The 24,598-nt window shown below is 32.5% G+C and overlaps 1 protein-coding gene across 5 annotated transcripts in view; it reads right to left on the bottom strand.

Annotated features, from left to right (window-relative positions):
• LOC140664244 (syntaxin 1A) overlaps positions 1-24,598 on the bottom strand; it is a 72,104-nt gene that overhangs the window by 36,976 nt on the left and 10,530 nt on the right. For all 5 annotated transcript variants that reach the window (XM_072889191.1, XM_072889195.1, XM_072889192.1 and 2 more), the window contains exon 3: positions 16,102-16,201. In XM_072889191.1, the coding sequence (XP_072745292.1) occupies positions 16,102-16,201 (100 nt within the window). The remainder of the gene's footprint in view (positions 1-16,101; positions 16,202-24,598) is intronic.

The raw sequence follows: 24,598 nt of genomic DNA, 5'->3' as shown, positions 1-24,598 counted from the left end.
TAAACCGGAAAACGTTCAATGGAATTTACGTGTCCGATTTTCTGAATCGACCTCCGACCTCCGACCTTCGACTTTTCTTTTTCTCCATTTTTCCCTCTTTCTCTTTCCCTATCCCCCGCCTGATTTTCCCGGGCACTTCCCTCGATTATTTCCCAGGAGTTTCCGGAGCTAGTATCGGCGACGAGGCCGACGAGGGGTAGATACATAGGTAAGGCTTAATTGAAGGAGCCGGTTCGTAGGACGAGGACATCGAATCAGCAACAGTTGGCTGGCAGCTAATTCAACCTAATGCGACTTGCCCAACCGAGAGATCGACCTCTCGAAATCCCCTAGTTCCTTTTTTGTTTGTCGAGTGAACAAATTCGTACAACGCAGCGAAAAAAAGCACGAAGGGTCGCCCGATAGGTGGCAACAAGTGTCAAGGCCAAGGAATAAATTGAGGAATCAATTGAGGAAGATGATTTGTACTATTCTCTGCATTTAAAAAACAAAAAAAAGTAATTACAGAAAATATAAAATGCATTAGAATAGTGAGTCACGATTTTGTAGATCAGAGTTATATTTCTAACTGTAGCGAAATCTTTCAGTAGAAATAAAGTTATTTACAATTGTAAATTCATAATTAAAATTTTATTCATAATTAAAACATTATTGTTTTGTTATTTCAAAGATTTAATTCGCGGAAAAGGAGCTCAAGCATAAATTTTCGTAAAAAAATTGATTAAATTTATAAACGGTTTCTATACAACATATAATATAGAAACCTTTGTACATCAACAGTTCTTTTATTGTTTTGCTAGCTCCAGGGAATAGAGTCTGGAAACAAACATCAGCCGCTGATTTTTGCTTCTTTTTATATTCTTCTCTGACAATTACATTTAAGAGAAGCGCAAACGATGCTGTTTTGTTGTCATCTCCATGCTCAGAGACGGAGGCAAAGTCGAGAAATACATTTCTCGCCTTTAAAAAACCGATGATCAATGTCTTTTCTTTTTTTCACGCGACTACAATGGGCTATCTTCTCTCGGAAAAGCAGAAGAGAATTCGTGGTGCGCCGGTCTAAGAATGAAAGAAGAAGGCTGAATGACGAAATACAAGTGGATTTATCGACGAGGGTCAAAATTCGTAAGATACAAAGCGTTACTTTTACTGGCGTATAAATGTATCTTGCACGAGTACCGAGAGTGTATCAATCTTTTTATCGATTAAGCGGGAAAAGGAGAATGCAAAATATATGCGGAAAGTCAATCTTTTGAAACGTTATGCATTAAAGAAATTTATATACATATGTACTCGATATTGATTTCAATTTGTTTGTAAAAGGCTGATGTAGGTTACATTATATTATAAAATCTATAAATAAACAAAAAATATTAAAAGCCATATTTCGAAAGGAATATTAAATTATAATTCAAACTATTTGCATAATAAAATACTTTGATATAAAATATCAAATTTTATCACTTGCAAACACGTTAATGCATGTACAATTGATAAATATGGTAATTGATACATTTATGTGTTTACGATAAGATAAAATAATTAAATATATAACATTATAAATACACACACACACATCTTGTTAAAAAGTAGATTAGCATAAAAAGCGCGATGAGGTTCTAAATAAACTAAATTCTTCCATTAAAATCGTTATTATTTATCAATATAATAATTCGGTATTAAATACATATTTGACAATTAAAAAAAATTAAATCAATAATTAGAATATTTTAATATTAATTTTTTATTATTTGCATCGTAATTTATTAATTTCTTACATGTGTGAGATTTTCTTAAAATCATGTAGGTACAACTTTACATTCAAGTTTTCACGCCTTGTTTTTGTATAATCAACTTATAAAAAAGAAAACCTGTGTTAACTAAATTAATTCTAATTCTTTGTTAAACAAAATTATATCAAAATAGAATAATAAAAGAAATATATGTAGCAAATAAAATATATGTATGTAGCAAAGTAAATATCTGTATTAGTACGTAATTATACACTGTTTGTGCACACTTGTGTTTGTTAGCCTGATTTCCGCAAAGTTTCAAAGTTGTTTTTGAAGTTCGCTATCAAGCACACTCAGCAACCATTTCAACTCCAAATAACAAAAACAACAACTTCAAATTATCCTCTTTGATTTTATAAAGGAAATCGATTTTTCACACATTTGGCAGATAAATCCTTCAAATTGGCAAACCTATTAATTTACATGTTTTTTTGCTAATAATATAATATTATTCGTTTCAATTATTCCGATTCGGAAATTTTGGAGTTTTCACAAATCTGTTTTTTCAATTAAAAATATTTTTTTTCTCAAAACTTTGCTAAATAGATATTTTTAAATTTTATATTTAATAATTAAAATTATTTTGCGTTCAGATAAAAAAAAAACCTATAACCGCGCATCAATTCACCGTACAAGATTATAATTTAGTCAGTACACGCACTAATAGATTATGCGTAGCTTGATAAACTTTCGCTCGTTCCCTTCCCCGGCCCTTTCAGATATTTACGGAAGACTCCTCCGCTCAATTTTGCAATATCACTTTCCACCCTCTCTGCACACGCTTCCCTGCACCCACGCATCCACCTACGCAAATGCGACTACTCGTTCATTTTGATTCTCGTAGACATCTTTCTCGAGTGTTCTCTTCCCCTTCGCTCTCGTGATATTTTCCTTAGTAAATATACATTATAGAGGGTACAAACTTCTTTCGACTTTCTGTTCAATGTATAACGAATAAAAAGTAAGATAAACATATTTTCCATGTAACGATGTAGAAGAAAATACACACGTGAGTTTGTGTCAGTGAGATAAGACAGTTGGAAAAAATTAATCTTCAGTCATTAATTACGTCTAGTTTAATATAAGATATAAAGAAGGATAAATGCATAACATTCTGAAAGTAACAATTCAAACCATATAATATATATAAAATAATTTACTTATATTCTCTTCACCGATTTTCATGTATCCAGTCATATAAGAAATCAATTTAAAGACTGAAATATTATAGCAGTTTTATTGTAAACGGAGTTTGCATTAAAGAAAATGTAAATTTTATTCTGGAACAAAATGTTGATTGAAAAGTTGTGTTTCGACAACAGAGTTTCGCACATGGCAAAATGTCGAATACCCCGATAATATTTAAAGACTGCATCTCTCATATTGAAAATTATATATTAAAACATAAAGATTTATGTGAACTTATTAGTTAGGAAAATAATAGACATTTATTTCAATCTCCTCTCTGGAGTTGAATTACAATTTTATGAACTACATTTTCCATTTTCGTGAAATTAAATCGTAATTGAATTAGAAATTGAATAAGATTTTGATTCTAAAGATGGATATTTTTTTTAATTCTCTCTCCAAAGTTGAATTAAATTTTACAAAATATATTTTTCCCATTTTACGAAATTAAATCAGAATTAAATCGTAATTTTAGTTTAAAATCTAATTCAAAAAATATAGAAAATTTCTTTTTAAACATGTTACAATAGTTTTCTCGACGTTTAAAAGTGTGCAAAATTATGAAAAATTATGATAATATTCTATAATTAATTAATATAATTTATTTTTATATGTAGAAAAATATACGTACCCTAAGATCAAATTTTAGTATTGAGTAATTCATAAAATACCATATTTAAATACACATTTTACGTTGCAAATTAAATAATGATACATAGAAGCATGTCAAACGATAATTCCCAATTTTTATTGATTTTTATAGGAAGAGATTAAATTTAATTGAATGTTCTTAATTGCCGTTCGGCATTTCGTATTATTAATGTTAACATTCGCTCCGAATGCTTTGCGCGTCAGCGCATAAGTAATCGCAGACATGATTATTTAATTACCACAAAAAAACGCCAATCGAGATACGAAGAGAATTTAAAGTAGAATTTTTTTTCGCTCAATATTTCATAAACTATATTATCAGTTAAATAAGGAAAACGATGCACGAATCGACTATTATCACATAGGTATCTGTATATCAATGGTCACGATACGTTGGAACGAACAAACTGGCAAAACATTTCCCGTCTATCGATACTGTTATATAACGTCGTGAGACCAACGAAGCCGAGATTCTGCCATTTCTATCGAGACAGCCCGACATTTTTCGTTCATATCTTTTCTGTCGTATTGGCGATCAACTCGAAGGAAAGAAAAAGAGACGGCGATATCGAGACAGCTTTAAATTCGCGATCTAAGCTTCTTACGTCGACTGACAAATTGACATTTTCGCAAAAAATCATCAAACACACCACGAATAAACTGATATATGTATATCTTTAAAAAATTGGAGTAAATTAACTATATATTATTATATATAAAAATTATATATAAAAATTGGAGTAATTAATTAACTATATGTTTTGTAATACATATATATTGGAATAAGGAAAGAAAAAAAATGTTAACCTGCCTGACATATTCTAGAATGTTATCAGAGACTACAAGCAGGGGAAAAAAGAGAGAGAGAAAAATAAATTAAAAAATATTAAAAAAGTAAATTGTTTCTTTTTTCCCCTTTTAACAATTAATAATTAATGCTCTTTTAAATCCTTCTCTAATTAAATCTCTCTGGACCTAATTTTCAGCGTATTAATTGCCATGAAAATTTTATTGGATTATGTAGAAAGTGCGCACAGATTTTTGGATTATATTTAAAGATGATATCTTTATGCAAATTTTTTCGATTATATATGTGTCATTTTGTTCAATTACCTTAATTTTATACATTACTAAAAGATTTTATTTTTCTAAAACTTGTTAAATTTATTAAATCTGAAAACTGCTGAATGTAATTTTTCATGTAATCCCACAAAATAGAAGTTCTCTTGAGAGAATTTTTTGTAAAGACAGAAATAAGCGAAAATACGTAAGTGTAATATTTCATGAACACAATAAGCGAGGTAGAACAAAACCAACAATTCTTGCCAAATACTCAAAAAGAAACACGAGGTCTTGCATTTTGTATGTGTGTGTGTGTGTGTGTGTGTGTGTGTGTGTGTGTGTGTGTGTGTGTGTGTGTGTGTGTGTGTGTGTGTGTGTGTGTGTGTGTGTGTGTGTGTGTGTATGTGTGTGTGTGTGTGTAAATGCTAAGAAAACATTTCTTATTAGCTAATTCTAATCTTTTATCCAGGATTGGTCAATTCTTCTAGCTGCAAGAATTATTTATCGACTGCTTATTTGATTAGTAGCTTGTAACACGAGCAATTTTTTTCCAATTTCATTAAACATAATTCTCTTCTAGTAAACTAGATTGAGGAGTAATTTTTTTCACTTATCTTCTTCATTACACATTATTGTAAAGAAATTATCTTTCATTACTAGTTTCCATTCGTTTCAAAGAATAAGACGTTATATAATATTTTCTTCTAAAATATGATTATCAATGTACTCTAGTAGTGATTAATATAATCAAGCATGAAAATTGATACATATAAAAATTTTTATTTTATCCAACTATATTGCGATCAAACTCTAATATCTAAAATGAGAAAACCAAGTCCGTCTATCTGATAAAAACTAACAATAAGATTTTTATGAATAAATCTACAGGGAATAATAGAGAAATGTTTTTTTTCTACTTGGAAAGGCCATTATTCCCTGATAACGTGAAATCAACATGTAACATCTCTCTCTTGAATGTTTCTACGAGGTCGTTTAGACGTTTTTCTTAACGCAAGCGCACCTCCTGTGAGGCTGCGATAACCGCCAAAAGACGATTCTATCGCGAATGAACAACCTAGTCGATTCGAAAAAATCTTTTTTCAGACGAGAAACGATCGGAGAGATGTGCCTGCACGACTATAACACTATGTAGTCTCGTAAGCTTCTCCATCTGTATGATTATATTTCTTTCCATTTATCCGAAATAGCAGCTGTGCGTGAGATTGCGAGAACAATACTATTTTCTTATCTTTCCAAAACCACGCCGTTTGCAATTTAGTTAGAAATTTTCATCGGCTAATCAATTTCGTTCTTACAAAATTGTATCATGATTTTACTGTTTGACAATAATATAATCGTAATCGCTTTCATTAAAAAAGATCAATATTTGCATAAATGTAGATAATTTTATATATTAAATTTCATATATATTTATATAATATTAATATAATTTCATATATATTAAAATTTCATATATATATATATATATATATATATATATATATATATATATGAAATTATCAACATTTATACAAATATTGATTTTTTTTAATGAAAGCGATTACGATTATATATTATATATATATATATATATATATATATATATTTATCGAGAGAAAATTTCTTGTTACTTCATACTTGTTGCCTGATTATATTTGAAAAAAAAAAAACAGAATAGAAAAATTAAAAAATTATTCTAAATTGAATGTGAAAGAAAAGTCGACAATTTTAGACACACAACGTCATATCACAAGATGGATATTATAAAATGATGAACCTATCCAACATCTTCCAGGCCAACTTTACTTTATCATATACACACGAGACCATAAATTGATCGACCACGATGAAAATTAGATTGCACGCGCGTCAGAACACGTTATTAAATGTGTCACTTGGTATTTTTCGACGAGACGAGAAAAACGCACTATTTTTAGCTTCCTCGTCTTCCCACGCTCGTGTTGCGTAGAACCGCGAAACGCATATCGATAACAGGCATTTCAATTATTATACGCTCGATGATGACACTAGCAGCCCTCGCATATGTGCCATATAACATTGTACCCAACTTGCAGCGTCGCTCCAACGAGGAGGACGACCTAATTGTGCGCGAAGGTAAACTTCGCTCACGTCGCACGCAAATTAGCTCGAGCTGCCAGTCGCTCGTTACAACCTTGGCTGAATTCCGCGGAACAAGCGCGACGCTTATTGTTACGTTGCAAATGCGCGTCTGCAGGTGTACACATTTGTGCGGGAGGCATTCTCATTTGCATACTGAGTTACATCTCTCGATAGAAACCGCGTCGCGACTAAATTATTAAACTTGGTCAACAAAAATTCCAGTAATCGCAGCGTCGCATTTATGAAACTGTATAATTTTATAACGGTAGAGATGCAAAAAGGAGGACAAATAAAAATAAAAAAAAAAAAAAAAAACAAAGTACATGATATCGTTTTGCAACTCATGGCACTAATTAATGACGCTTAATTAAACTGGAGTCTTCCGTGATTCTTCTTTCGCAACGACGATTTTTAATGAAAGAAGCACGTAAATTCTGCCTTCGATTTCTCTTTTATCATTTTCTGCAGTATGTCATGCTATCCATTGATAGTATCTCTTTTTCTCCGTTTTTATGAGAATGACTCAAATAAGGCAACTACGTCTTGTAGGTAACTCGATCTCGTTTCTGTCAACGGTCGAGAGATGATCAGTTCCGGTCGGTGTAACGGATGTCAATGGCAAAAGTCAATTTCTTGTCGGGAATAGTGGTAAAAAAAGAAATGGATCAATCAACTTTCCGTAACTATCTCGAAACGCTAATCAGACATCAGGAGCGGAAATCGATTCGTCGACACGAGATATCAAAAGCATAGGAAAAGGAGGAAAGGAAAAAAAGAACGCGTCTCGCGTTTTATAGAAATGATTCAAAAAAGAGAAATATATTTCCATTTTTCGCGACACGGGATATATTTTACCGTTTTATGGCCAGCTATTATGGGATCAGCAAAATGCTTTTGCCAAGGAACGCGCTTTTGCTTTATGGCGCATTCGATTTCGGACGTATCGATTTACTCGTTACTGTGACAGCCGCTGACAAATCTGTCTCGCGGTTTTCTCCTGCGATTTTTACCGCACGGATTTTCAAACAACCGTAGAGTCGGTCACAAAGTACTATCCGTTATGTATTGCATCTGTCAAATTTTATATAAGTTATTTCAGACGTCTACATGGAATTCTTTTCTTCAATAGATCAATTTTTTTAAACAAAACTATTAATAAACACACAATATATTGTATATTGTGTGTTTATTTATAGCTTTCAATATATTACATATAATTTTACAATGGAATTATCAACAATTGTGTGTGTGGGGAGGAATGGGCAGATGCGCATACATATCTATTACGTATTATTAAATTTCAATAATGTCAACAAGTTACAAAGGTCCATGCTTGACATAATTTTAAGTAAACTTTGTAACAAATTTTATTTACATATAAATTTAATATCGCAAGTTAATCGAGCGTTAAGAGACACGTGTGTTCCATTAAAATTTCGCTAAAAGAAAAGTCATCAAATTTAATCATGGATTTTTTAATTCGAAACAAGTAACTTTATCACCTTGATTACTCTCACATCCCAACGTATGATAGAACAATGAACATTATTTACTTAAGATTAAAGTACGATAAAGGGGAACCGAGACTGGAGGCAATATCGTAACACTCTCTCTCTCTCTCTCTCTCTCTTTCCTGAAGGGGTTAAAGATTAATTACGTTGCCAACACCTTACTCTTCGGAGCGACGTTCCGACGTTTTGTCGGCGTATAAAAGCCTACAGGAGCTCTCAAAGGTTTTCGATCGAGGAGGGAATTCCAGAGGAGAACATTTCCGTTCGTCTCGGCACGCGAGCGACATTCACCGGAAAATGAAATTCTCCCGTCGCGCGAAACGGCAATGCGTCGACGCGACACATTTGTGCACGGCATATGGAGCTCCGACGTAAAAGTCTGATAAAAAAATTACAATGTCACTCCGTGTCAGGCGTTAAAACGATTCTTTTGTCAGCGCACCCCGTACTTCAACCCCACAACAAACTACGTTTCCTCCACATGCGAGAGAAGCTTGAGCCCCGTCGCCCGGAAATATAATAATAAGCTACCTTTTCAGATATGCACGTGTACCTGAGAATATAGCGTTCCCCGAAGAGCGAACAGAAAATAAACCTGCCGCATCTTGTAAGAATATAGTCTGTGCGACGAAAAAAATGTCGTGCGATCAATTACATTCCTTCGACGATTTTACGTATCGACACTTTTTCATTTAACGATTGAAAAAATTACAATCTTCAGAATGTGAACACTCCATATAAATTGTAAGCGCTATGCAATGCAGTATTAGTTTTCGATTGATTTTTTTTTCTAAACACTCTTAAATTCACGTACGAAGCGTACATGTAGTGCAATGGAATAAAATATAAATTTTTCGCGTCCTTCTAATTGACCGCGACACGATATAACTCACTGAATTCCAATTCGGTCTTTTCGATGTATGCGCGCCTTTCACTTCGATTGTAACACGTCACGTCGGTAAAATGTAAACGGAAAATTTACATTCCCGAATAAAAATGCAGACACGACGAACATTTGCCGCGATGTCGTAAAAATAAAAAACACAGACAAAATGTATATTGCAGTTTCTCACAGCAGTATTTCACGTGTGTCATGCATGCGTTCAAAACTTTCTGAAAATTTATTCATTGAAAAATTGATACATACTTATACTATAGGTACATATATTTATATACTACCGAAATTCTTATGTCATTTATCTCGAAATAATTTTCGGCGAGAAAAAAAAACTTTCCCTTATTTCTATGCATACTTCTTATTTAATAATTCTGTGTAAATTATATGTATATTAATTATGTTTGTAATATATTATATATAATTGTAAAAAAAAGTAAACTTTATCATTTCATAAATTATATCATAACCGAATAAATCTTCTATATCAAACTGTAAATCGATTTATTGATTAACTTCTGTAAATTAAAATACTCTAATATTAAATATATAGATTTTATATTCTAATCGTTACTATATCGCAAATTGAGTTAAACATGTGAAGGAAATTTTTCCATTACAAAGTAAATTGTTATTTTGCAATCCTTTAGAAGAGAAACTCTCATCAAGAAGATTTAACGCTTTTACAAGTGGACGAATTCTCCGTAAATTCCTTCACGTATGTAACATGTTGGAATAGCGTACAATTCTCCCGTACACAAGATTAAACCGAGTCCTCCAGGAGGTCGTGCCAGGATCAACCCGGTGGCGTCGAGCATGAATTATTCGTCTGAGCTTGGCATGGCAATTTGTCGCATACGATATAACTGTCGTGCCTGGATCTGCCATGTTGACAGACAGCGAGGTGTAATGGTGTCATATCAGCACAAATGTTCATCGCAAGATGATAGTCATTCCGTTCCAAATGTTCCAAACGTATCAATGTTAAAATTCATTTCTAGTCATATATATATATATATGGAATGTTCAGTTTCTACGTCAATGTTCTTATTGGTTCGTGTTAATGTTCGTGAAATTTGTCTTGTTTTCCACTCTGGGGATTTCAATATGATAATAGAAACAAATTTGATGTATGTATACCTATGTTATATCAAAAGTCAAAATTCTCTCTGACATGTTACCATATCAATTTTGTGATACATTATATTTCTTTTTTATAAATAAATGACCACAAGGAAGACTAGTATTTTAATATATATTCGTTGGATACGATTTTAATATTTGTTAAGTAATTAAAATACATTTGTAATTACAGAATCATGACTAAAAAAAATACAAAAAATAATATTATATCTGATATTCTGATACAACCATTTTTAATATAACATTCTAATCGGATTTTAACGGATCTTGTTTCATTTTCTATGACAATTTGATTTTTCAATAAAGTAAATTGAAGAATGCGAGTATACTCTGCAAAAGGCTTGTAAAGGGATATACAGTTACTAAGCCCTGCTATCCATCAACGTCAACCTGTTGCAGGTTACGTTAACCCTAGCCGATTAAACCTATTTTACTCGAAAGAAAGTCTGTTGGTTGATTTAATCGGTTTAGTGCAATGTCAAACAGAAGAAGAGGATTAAACAAGCGCATCTGGCGATAAATGGTACGATAAGAACATTGAGATTTCGTTTGCTCGAAGAATTGCTCTGTTTGTCGCGAGGAGAAAAAAGACTCACGAAAAAAAAATTAATTTTTTTCTTTTTAAATCATAAATTATACTCAATGCCACTATATACAGCCATTGACAAAATTTTTTAAATTACCGATAGCAAAAAAATTTTTGTATTTTCCTTGTTCTGTGCTTTAAAAGAGAACATTGTTTTGTCTCTTAATTCTTTCGAAAAATTTAAGTCAAGTTCCATAAACTACAACATTTTGCCTATAAAATGGGTTTTTTAAACTTTCTTACAATTTTTTTTGGCCGAGATACATAATTTTGAAACTAAATCTGTATTTTTCAGACATATTGTCGATACTGGGCGACAAATTATCGCAAACAAGAAATGAAAAAAACATTTTAGAGCCAGAAATTTCAGCTTTAAAGTGCTATCGATAGTTTTTAAAAAATTTTTTAATCTTTTTTTTTAGTATTTATATTCAATTAACAAAATAAGAAATACGGAAAATTTAAGGGTGCCTAATAATTTTGTCAATGGCTGTATTTCGGGATGTGTGTTAACAAATTTTTGTCTAGCGTAGTGTAATTGACAGATATTTTACGATCTCAACGTGAGTACATACGTACATGCTCACGGAAAATATGTCATATGAATCGGACGATAGTTCCGCAAGCGTACGTCACAATCGGCCCTCGTGTCAAGAATCGTTCCGTCTAAATGAATCTCGACGCAAAGGTCCATTTTTTCGCGCGGTTGCCGGCTTATAAACGCTCTCATCCGTTGCCGCTGATACACAGCAGCTGGCAGTTACGAGATCGGATCGATGAGCGGCGTCGAGTAACTCGAGTGGCCTCTCTATCGCACTGACTTTTCAGGTTATTTTTAGCGCAGGACTATTCTCGTAATTTTTCTATTTAGCAGCGCCGGCAGGTGCGCGTCTATACCGATGCCGTAACATCAGCACACACGGAGTATCGTTCGCTGGCGCGCGTCCGACATTTTTTATTTCTTTTTATTTTTTATTTTTATTTACATAATCGCGCGACTTCGTCGAAATGAGCGCAGTCGGGGCGATGACTCTTTACGATTGCACGTCGTGAGAAAGAGTCGGTTAATTATTCACCGGAAACGGGATTGTATGAGATGATGATTACTCGGGAACGATTTAATCTCTTTACATCGTAGATATATGTATTTTGAACTTTTCTTTTTATTTTTATATATGTAACACATAATTATTTCATGCGAGAATTATATCAAAATTTGCGCGTTTTGCACACTATTGGGATTATTTTTTGTTTACTTTTTCAGAAGTCGCATAAATAATTTTACCAGTAGTTATTTCTCACACCTAAATAGTCCATGAATAATAAAACCATTTAAACATCTGATTGAAAAGAAATGTAATATAATATGTATGTGCTGAAATATATAGAACATTTTTATTGCAAATATCGATAATTGCATGTCACATGGAAAGAAAAATAATCAATATCGCAAACGAGGCGGAAATTTGTATAAATTTGGTAAAATTTTACACTAAAAATGAACAAATTTCGATATGTCTCCCGAGGTTAATCAACCAACTGAAAATGACGAAATTACAAGAGAGGCGCGGGCTACTAATTAAAATCACCGTTTGCCCGGAGCGCACAATGCGCGATATTATGTGATATTTAACGAATATTATCATTAGCGTTGCGGAAATACAGACGGCGGCGATTCGAGCGCGCGAATAATTTCGTGCAAATTATAGGGCGAGTTCCGGTTCGCGGTAGGGGGAAGGAGGGGACGGGGGGGGGACGACAACGATTGTGTTTCGCGGACCCGAGCGCGTAAGTGACGTGGGAACGATCGATTATCGAACCATCCGCCGTAACAAATGTGTAACACTGATCCCGCGGGGTCGTCATTATCGCTCGTAATCTGCGCGCGCGCGCGCACTCTCTCTCGCCTCTAACGAGGCATTCGGCAGAGCGACACAGTTTCTAAAACCGTTTAACCCGGTTCTATCGGATCGCCGCGAACGGTGACAATATCGACGTGCACGAGGCTCGATTATCTTCATCTCGTTCGCGTACGCGTTTGTAGCGCGCGGCTATCGACCGCGTCATGAACAGTTTCGCGTATTTCTCGACGAGCGATTCTCGTTTTCAGAGTTGAAAAACTCTCCCAACAGCGTTGAATGAATTAATTAACCCTTAAAAAAAAAAAAAAAAAAAAAAAACGTGCAATATTTTAGAGAAAAACTTTTTTATACATGACGTATTTTTACGTTTTCAACTCATGCTTCAATTTTTGTTTATAATTTAAATATAATTATTTAGTATTAAATTTATATATTTATATAATTTTATAGATTTTATATTTATATTTATGTCAAATAGAAAAAGAGATGTGCAATAAATGCCCTCTTACTTTGGAGTACGCAATCTAACAGAAATAAGAAAAAAATAAAAATTAAGATTATCTCGGAGAGAGAGAGAGAGACGATTTCCAGTTTCCATGATATCTGCCATCGTTTCGCGAGATAATCCCATTCGTTTGCGCTATAAAATAGTCTTCGCAGCGCGATGTGCGCAAAAGTCACTACTATAAACAAATTGGCACATTTCTGTGCATAACTAAGTATCGAAAATAAAATTGCAAGTTGGATTTCGCAGCTTATCCAGTATACACGAATTCTATCCATTTTCGTTCTCATTTTCCAGCCGCTATTTCATTTAAGCTCCGACTAAGTCGCGTTGCGAAAAGCTGCAATAAACGCAAGTGTCCGGAGGAGCACGTACATGTTTATACAAGTATACATACGGACGGAGAGAAAACCTCTTTGACGTATCTAGGGCTTAGCTGCCTCGCCGTCAAAACTTCTCAGGCGGGCAAAAGAGCGAAGCTAAAAAGAGACCGGCCGAGCGAGACAGATAACTATAGAAATACGCGCGTCCTACTATTACGACAATAAACCGATACGACGTATAGACGTATTACATTGACAAAGTAAGATTATGTGCAGTATAATAATCGAAGCCAGGCAAAATCACCGCGAAATTTTGATGCTCAAAGTCGTAGTATTAAATAGCAATTAACGCGGCCGTTGCTCTCGAACTACTTAATCCTTCTCGGTTATGATAGAGTAAGCTACTTGCTTGACAAGCTCAATAGGATTGCATTTCTGTCATTTGTCCGGATTTCTATACATAAATCAGCGCGCAAAATAATTCTCCTTATCTTTTTTTACCGTATATTTTAATATTAACAAGTATAACTTTAATCGATCGTTTCTTAAAATATTAGATTAATAAGTCTTAGAAATAAATTAATAGAATATTAATATAAATTATTAATAGAATACTAGATTTTGTGATAGTGTACGTATTATCAATGACAGCTACTATTAAATATCCGGGACCGCAAAATTAACAAGTAGATTTTTAAAATAAAATCTCCATCTAGATATATCTATGAATTACGCATAAATCGAAATGAGGGAGGGGGGGGGGGGTGTTGGAAAAGTTAAATTTCTCTAAATTGCAATTTATAAAGAATTTTTTTCTTATACTTCGAAAGCACTCCCGAGTCTAATTACGCTAACGAACGTCTTTGTAATCCGTAAGCTTTTCTAAAAAAGACGTTCCAGAAAGCGAAGTTCGCGGAAGTGCTATTAACGATTAATCCGCGGTAGATCCGCTGGCATTCAATTCATATCAACAAAGGGTTAGAAGCCGCAACGAACGAGGGGATGAAGGTGTAAGGAATGACAATCCAACCCCGGCCGGCTGGCAGCTACAATGGCAACCAGGGCAAGGACGATTACCACCAGTGTATATCTCTCTCTCTCTCTCTCTCTCTCTCTCTCTCTCTCTCTCTCTCTCTCTCTCTGCCGTACCTCTCGTGTCTGCCACCCATTCGCTTACCCTCTCGCAAGCGCCCTGGCCATGCTACAACCACTCCTCCTTTTACCCTCTCCTCTCTGCCAGCCACTTTTCAAACTTAACCGATCCCCTGCATTGCATTTCCCGCTATTGAATTCGACGGCGTCACGCTCATCGGAATATCGAGCCTCGATTATCTTTCGCGTGAATCTGCCGATATATCAGATTTTCCGAATTATTTCTCGTAATGAGTAATTATATACGCAGAGAATAATTATAAACGGGACATCCTTCGGTGAAATTATTTCGCCAAAGTCTTTTCAAAGCTGAATTTTGATTAATGTTTGCCATCGAATCAATCCTTACCATCGAGCAAAAGTTTATATATAAAAATTATTATTTAATTTATTTCTCGGGCGAAATCACAGTTGAATTATTAATCATATCGCACTAATTGTATCGGTCAAAATTGTTTTTAGCTATATATCAGAAATTTATAAATCCTGTGATATACATATCTGAAATTCGATAAATCTCGAATTTCTCCAGTGTTCGAAATGCGATATATTTGGAGCTCGGACGATTCTGTTGCGTGTCACCGTACTCTAATAATAAAATGTCACTCTGGAATATCGGATTTCGGCGTAATGTGTGTTCGGTGAGTGGTTTTTGGCAAGTAACGCATGCGTTTGCGGCTGAATGAAATATTCAAAGAACCGAAGGATGAGCGGGATGTAAGTATTCCGGCGAGGAATGAGGGCAACCAACCGACTTGAAAGCGCGCCGGTGTCGAGTAAATCGACCTCGGGAAAGACGGATAAGTTCCTGAATTATGTACAGTGAGCAAATTTGAATTTGACTCCTAGCAAGCCGCTGACGGAAGAGAAGTTTCGCGAGGATCAACGGTTAACCTGGAAACGAAGTGTTGATTCATCTCGGATGACCGACCCAAACATTTTTCCTCACTTCTGACGATCAATATCTCCGAGAGATTGAATACCGACATTGACAAAATAATTGTCAAATATAAATAAGAGCGATTGATCGTGATATAATAGCGACGAGATCGTCGAAATAACCATGTGAAATAAACAAATGCGTCATCATTAATGTATATACCAACGCGCTAATGTTTGAACAAAGCCTAATAGTCGTTAAATCCTCAAATCGACCGTTAAACGACAAATTTCCGCAAATGGTCATTTTCACGCTGAACGTGATCCCCCTTTTTATTCGCAGGACGAACCGAGCTCGTTTGTAATATTCGTGAGAATGTATGCGGAAGAAGTAATATAAGTAAAGTACAAAATGATAAATTAAACTCACTTTCGTCGGTCTGCGGCGCGGAGAGAATGGCGCTGTGCTTTTTCTTCACATCTTCCACATTTGTCTGGATCCTATCTATCATTTCGCGGATCTCCTCCACCTGCGGAAAAACATACACGTCAGAGTCAGCAATTGACTTAAACTTTGTCAAAATTATTCATGTTTTGAAAAAATTCAATATTGTCACTAGATCTCACAGTCTGTTATATTAGAAGAGTTATTTTAAAGGAATAATTTAAAATTAAAACTTATTTTTATTTTAAAATTTATAGCTTTCAAAAAATAGTTCATAGACGTTACTTTTTACAAATAATTGATATAAGATTTATTTTTAATGTAAGAATTTTTAATATGTGTAACAATCTTTCTAATTAAATGCAATTTATTATTGGATTCTAATATATCCTTGTTATTATAGCACATAATATAAATAAAAAATATTAAAAGTCATCACACTGATTGTGAGCGAAATTACCAAAATGTTTAATATATTATTAAAGTGACAACTATTAAAATAAGTCTCGCATTTAATAGATAAATACGGCCTCGTTAAAAGAATAATGAGAAAAAAAGCGCTCGATTGCATTGCTAATGAAAGCCAATTTAAGTAGTCGAGGTCGACGTATACCGGACATTATGCCGGACACACTACTCGACTTAAGTAGTATAGCCGTAATTGTGGTCGGAGCGAATAGTGCTCGCCGTAAGTGATGCAAACCGCGTTTGGTCAGGCGATTGTATGTACTTGTTCAAACAATCGCACATGCTTGTTCCTTTGCACGTTTACGCGTCTTTTAAATTTGAATAAAAAAAAAGGAAATATTAAAATTTATAGATGTATAGATTTATAAAAATTTTTCAATTTCCATAGGTATCTTTAAACAATTGTGATTTCACTAATAATGTGTCTCTTAATCAGAACAGTAAATAATAATAAAACATTGGCGTACATCAAGTTTCGCATTTTATTTTATTACTTATTACTAATTATTTTAATATTGATTAAATTTTTTATTTAAATATGTTACAATAAAATATAATACAATTTTATAAACAAATCACGCACATATTTATATTATTAATTTATTATTTATTAGTCTATTAATAATAAATTATTAATAATAATTAATAATTATATTACTTATTAATATTATTATTTAATATTAATAATATTAATTATTTAATTTTATTATTTAATGGTAATAATTATCACATATATTTATTTACAATATCAATTAATATGATAAATTTATTCATTATAAATTGATGTTTAGTTTATTTAATAATTTATTAAACTTAATGCAAGCGTGCATGTCGCATAAATAAAACAATATAGGAAATTCCTTTCGATACAAAGTTTGCGGGCTATTTCCTAACTGCGAAAAGCTTTTCGTTCTCTGTCAGCTTTTAGAGGTATTTTTAACGAAACGCCACGGTTGCGATAAATTCCAAAAGCTCTCGTACGCGTATACATCTTGGATGTGGTCTAATTAGAGGGACGAAAGAGAATAACGGATATCTAGCGAACGTAGGAGCCGGTTCCGGGCTGTGTACGATGATGCACGTACACAACATCGTAAATTTCATCCGGACAAAAAATCCCGTCCCATCGATTCGCAAGCTGAAAAAGGACGCGTAATTTCCCGTGTCTCACTCGCTCTCTCGCATCGACCTTTTCGACTTGATGCGATTCCGTCTGACTCATCGGGATCCTTCATCGCATGAAACGACGTCAGACGCTAGCCGTGACGACGATGACGACAGCGACTGGCAATCTGGAATTTCGCCGGTGAAATTCGTTGAGAGAAAACTCGAGAGAGATAACCAACCATCTCAAAGAACGACTCGGTCCGTAAACGTTAACTGTCCCGCTCAAGCTCCATCTGACTTTAATCCCCTTAACAGCGAAAGCTCACGATGACGAGAGATAGTTTAGGAAATGACGTAATTTTAACGGTTAATTAAATTCTAGAAACTTGACAAGGTTTCTAATTATAGAGTCACGGACATGGTGTACATTGCGTGTCAATTAAACACACATATGTATCTATTTCCACATATTTCTTTGTAACATATACAGCCATTGATAAAATTATTAGGCAGCCTTAAATTATTCCTATTTCTTATTTTGTTAATAGTATATAAATACTAAAAAGATTAACAAATTTAAAAAAATTATTGCTAGCACTTTAAAGCTGAAATTTTAAGCTCTAAAATGTTTTTTTCATTTCTTGTTTGCGATAATTTGTCGCCCAGTATCGACAACATGTCTGAAAAATACAGATTTAGTTTCAAAATTATGTATCTCGGCTAAAAAAAATTGTAGGAAATTTAAAAAAAAAAGCATTTTGTAGGCAAAATGTTGTAGTTTATGGAACTTGACTTAAATTTTTAGAGAGAAATTTTTTTACCGAGCTGCAGAGTGTCAAAAATAATAAAATAAAATTTTAAGAAATAAAACAGTGTTCTTTTTTAAAGCACAGAACAAGGAAGATATAAAAATTTTTTTAAATTACCGATAGCAACTTTAATGCGTTATCAATATATTACAAAATAAGAAATACGGAAAATTTAAGGGTGCCTAATAATTTTGTCAATGGCTGTAGGTAATGTATAATAAAATGAAATGACATCGACGATAAATAAATAAAGCTACATATCCGATAAAGATATTTATTTCGCAGATTTTAAATTTTAATAAAAACTGATGTGTCCTGAAGCAGTTTCTATATCTCATGTAAAAACTCTTTTGCCCGATTTTTACGTCAAAAGATAACTCTCTCTCATCAACAAAATGTACGTTGCTCGCGTACAGAAATGACTCTCATTAGCATCATCCTGTGCATCATTTCGCGGCGACGCATCTTTGCTAAGTGCGTCTCATTTTGCTATTGTACCGCTTGGCCATTTCGTAGTCCCTTCCGTTACTTCCCCTCTTACTGCGACCTAGTGCATAGACTGCAACGTGTTTACATACGAGGTACATGAATGTGTACCTTACAAGGACAGTGACTTAATAGCTGCTACAACGACATATTTTGGCATCCCCGAAACACGAGCGATACATCGCGCAGCAAGCCTGCGTATCGATTTCGCGTTAACCTCCTCAGACTGGCGGTTTTTTTTTTCGTCATCTAAGTATTTTCTAAGGCGGATATTCCTCTTACATTTTCGAAAGAATTTCAAACTAAAAAAGAATTAAAATATACTTTTACAAAATGTTGTAATATTATATTTTTATATTATGTATATTATTATTTATTTTTATATTATCACAATAAACTATAATAATAATAATAATAATAATAATATCAATAATATTGATGCATTATTATTATGAATTATTTCATTGCAGTGTAGGAATGTTATTTGCCCATTAAATAAAATTGTTAAATACAAGTAATGTTTTATCGAGCTATCAATGCATTAATAATCATCTATAAATTGTGATTATTATTGTATAAGTTCTCGATAAATTGTTACTCTTAATTTAACAATTCCATTATATAATCTATTTAAATCTATATTTACTGTGTTTTATAAATAGAACACAGTAAACGTTTTGGAAATACAAAAGTAAAACGTTCATTACAAAAATCGAAAAGATTAAAAGATTTAAAAAACAAACATTAATAAATATCGGCATTTACAACCCAGTAATGTAAAATTATAATATTGACATTCCAAATGAATGTGAAATTATTCAGTATTTCAAACACGTAATTCTCCTGTTTTCAGATTAAAATCTCCGGGCGTATGCAGCCCTTACGAACGCAAGTTACAACGAAAAAGGTAATTATCCTTCTCCGAGCTCTGTCTAGAGAAGATTCCAGAAGTTCGTTTCGCGACCCGTCTCTATGCGTAAGTTTCGCCTCGTAACTTGAAACACACTCGCAAAGTTCGCGAAAACGGAAGGAGATATTAGCGCTCGCAAAGATGACGAGAATAAGCTTGCGTGCGATTCCACGCGCGAAGGAATTTTGTATCGATAGAATAACAACTTCGTGTTTCGCTCCTTTTATCCGCATGAGTTGGTACTACGAGGATCATAAGTTGATTTCGCTAATATAGCTGATAATATAGCGAAAATTCAAATTTAGTCGCGCACACAAATAATTACGCCGGAGGCGCACGTGGAACGTTTTACTTTTAAAAGAGATTTACGTCACAGTTCAGTAATTATAATCTACATTGATTTTTTAGCGCGTTTGATGTATTTTAATCATCAAATTACCATAGCATTCACGATACTAATGTTGACATAAAGATTGTAAACATTTTTTATTAGAATTTTTTTATTAAAAAAATATTTTATATTAAAATATATGTACTTTATATTGCTGGCATTTTATATATACTTTTTATTCTGCGTTTGCAACGATAAAGTTTATCAGTTGTACAAAGACTTTTTTGCGCCTACACATGTCCTTTTTCGAGAAAATGCGACTTATTAGTTAAATTATATTAAAGATAAATATTTAATATCATATACATATATATATATATATCAACATGTTGTTTAAAAAATATTGATTCAAATTTTTGGGAAGAAATTTAACCTGAAAGAAGTATAAGTGTATGTGTATATATATGAAGAAGAGAATAAAATATGTTTTAAGTAGATATAGTTATTATTATAACTAAAATATTACTTTCATCTTCATATATTGCCTTGTTAGCAAAATATTGTAACCTTCTTTTCATCGAGATGATATAATATGTACATTATAAAATTCTCTTGATAGCCTCAAGCATACAAAATTGCATTTTGAAATTCATTTTTTATGCTAAAACGCAAAATAAACATTATAGAAAAGAAAATAATAATGTAGAATGATATGAAAATAATAATAACAATAAAAAAGACACACGCAAGCTCAATATTATAACAGGAAAATAATAGAGAACTTTCAGATGACACACGCAGGGTGCTCGTGGAAAAAACAGTGGGGAATAAAGATGCGTGATAAAACGAGCGAAATGACGATAGAACGCGGTAAAAATCAATCTAACTTACCGTGCGCGAGCTTTTTCGCGCGCGCTCTTTTATGATCATCCATTTACATGAAAAGGCGCTCTCTTTTCTCCGTCAAGATTCTTTCCCGTTGGAAAATATCGTGACAGCAACGGAGAGAAATTTTTGCGATATTCGTATGTGTTGTCACCTGATGGAAATTGCATCTTCGATGCAATTTTACCGCCGCGCGTTGTACCGTTGTCGCTTTATTAGCAACATAAATATAAATACATGGTGACCGAGATTACGTGTCGATGTGAATCCCGAATTATTTAGTTGCGCGTAACAATTTTTTCACAACAATTTAACGAAAATTTTACATGGATAACATTTTTGCGCGCGTTATACATATTTAATGACCGACACGTGCTCGTTTTTGCAATTTTGTCCTTTAAAAGATAAACTTTTAAAAAGTAAACCGTAAATTTTTCATTCTAAAAGATACGTGATAATAAAGATTTATATACAAAAAAATTGATAAATATGATGAGATTAAGATGTATGTCAGTAAAATTTACATAGAAACAAATCTTATGAAATAACAAATCTCTTGACAACAGATACGTAAAAATAAAAGTTTCTCTATCTAAACGCGTGGGATTTATAGAACTTTGTTATTAGTTGTATAAATGAACGATTTATCTGTGTATATATGTTTCCGATAAATACATGAAACAAAATAGCAAGCTAATACAAGTTTACAATAATACAATTGTGGTAAGTAGTTTGCGAGTGTAATGACAGTATTTAATACAACAAATGTAGGTAAAATTAGCATCTCGCAAAGCAATTCATTCTTGCAATTCCGTAATGGAGCTAAATAGAATCTCTGTTCACATACTCTCTGTTCACAGTATACTCTCTACTGCAAATATCCTCAGGGATCACCCATCAAGTTTTGTTATCTTACTAATTTTGAATTATTCCGTACTTGATATTTAACGAAATGAGAAATGTACATTTGATTTTCTAAAAGAAAATACAAGTTTTTTGTCACTAAATATACTTACATTTTTTCCAATTTTAAGTTTAATTTAAAGTTGATATAAAAATGTCATAACAGAAAAAAATCACAAAATTATTCATTTCCAAAAAATTATCAATTTTCTCCCTCATCATCTTACATATATCAGGAATTGTTAAAAACATCTGATTTACAAAATGTCTACTGAAATTTTGCAAAAAATTCCCCGAAAAATTCCTGATTTTCCAGGTATTTTTGTTCAAAATTTCAAGTAAAAAGAATATTTTCAAGATTTTTTAAATACAATTTTCTCTAAAATAATTTTTTTAATTATATTTTCTAATGTTTTTCATTCATACAAAAACACAGAGCCTCTTAAGTTTCAAGCATTAGATTTGTAAATGTATTTAAAAAACTAAATAACTTTCATAAAATAAGCATTTCTTACTTGTATAAAATTTTCATTTTTTTACCATTAAAAATTACAAAGAATATGTATTTCATATTAAATACAATGTTAAGACATGTAATATTATATTAAGACATTGAATATGTAAACAAAATAAATATATATATATATTTTGAACACATACTTTATTTGATATTAAATAAATAAAAAAAAATTACTCAGGTCAAATTGAGACTCCAAGTTCACACTCCAACATCTCATTTTCTCTGCCGTTAATTTTTAAGCATTTCTTGTCAGATTTTAAGCGCTTGAGTTTCACAATAGTTCTACAAAAAGTTTTATGCGTAAAAATTATTAGAATATTAATTAAATAAATTAAATTGCCAAATCAAACGCTTGTCATATTTCTATCGATTAATGAGATTTCATGTTATGCTGTAATCACTTTTAATTTCCACAGAGAGAGTTTTATACATAAAAATTATTAAAATATTTATTAAATGAATCAGATCGCCCAAAATGCCAAACGTATAAATACCGAGACGTGCACTGATCATATGCGATAGTTCTATCGACTTTAATGAGATTTCACGTCAGTCTGTAATCACTTGTTAATTTCTAGAAAGAATTACTCGTGTAAAAATTATTAGAATATTTATTAAACAAATTAAATTACCCGAGACACTAAACGTACAAGTATCGAGATGAGACGTTCGTTACATTTCGATTGCTATCGACTTTAAATCAAATTTCGTTTTTTGTCGTTCTGCAATTACTTATACTTTCTGAATAGAGTTCTAGATATGTATAAAAATTATTAAAATATTTTTTAAACAAATTAGATTGAGACACCGATATAACACGAAATCTCATTTACATCCAGCATCTTGGGCGATCTAATTTGTGTAATTAATATTCCGATAATTTTTACGCATAGAACTTTTTGTAAAACTATTACAATACTTTCAAGCACTTCAAATCTGGCAAGAATGCTAAAAAAATCGTCCAAAAACAAAATGAGGCACAGCGTTAATCTAATGTTTATATTTGTCCCGATTTTTTCCAGGGTCATTTTTTTAATAGGCGGCACTATTTGTTTAATCTATCAATAGAACTATTAAAATAAAGCCAAAATTCTTAACAATTAATAAATTTTCTACGAAGTGAGACGCCAACTTCACATATGAAACATAAATGGAATTGCATGAAATATACTATGCAATAATCGCGACAAAAAAAAATTAATTCCGATAATACGTAGTAATATTTTGATGTACAAATAAATACAAAATCATTAACAAACAAATAAGTAATTTATCATCTTTATAAAATGTACAGAAAGGATAATTAATGTCTTTACACATTAATTTATGTATGTACATATCGAAACACACATATCTTTTCTATATATGTACATAAATATATAAAATATATAAATGTATTCATGCATAAATTCATTTATAACTTCATTAATAATAATGTCTTCTGTACATATGCACAATGAATTTATTATATACGAGCGGAAATACAAGCATCTCATCTCGGTACTTACATGTCCCGCATCTCGGATGGTTTAATTTACTTAATTAATTTTCTAACAATGTTTACGCATAGAACTTTTTGTAAAACTATTATAGAATTTTCAAGCGCTTAAAATCTGATAAGAAATGCTAAAAAAATCAGTGAACAAAGTAAACAACGTAAACTTGGCGTTTCAGTTTGTTCCGAGGCATTTTTTTTGTTTGTTTAATATCCAGAATTATTTGTTTAATCTATCAAGGACTATAGAATTAAAACAATTAAAAATAAAGCTAGAAAGTTCAACAATTAATGAGTTTCCACGAAGTGAGACTCTAGTTTCATACACGAGGCTGACTGTTTACAATATGAGAGGAAAATGATCAAAAAGAGAATTTTCGAAAAAAAACTCCCAGAATTCCAATAAAATTCTGTGAGACTTCCCTGATTTTTTTCAGATAAAGAAATTCCCGCGAACTCTAGGTTTTCCTCTGATTTAAAGTGCGATTTTCCATTTTGCCGCTTACATAACACAAAACATGAAAACAGTAACGTATAAATGACGTTTATCAACTAAAACCAAAACACC

This window comes from Anoplolepis gracilipes, chromosome 3 (genome assembly GCF_047496725.1).
Source record: "Anoplolepis gracilipes chromosome 3, ASM4749672v1, whole genome shotgun sequence".
In the NCBI taxonomy this organism is placed as follows: Eukaryota; Metazoa; Arthropoda; class Insecta; order Hymenoptera; family Formicidae; genus Anoplolepis; species Anoplolepis gracilipes.
Note: the sequence above shows the minus strand (reverse complement) of the source record. Positions and strands in the feature narration are given on the sequence as shown.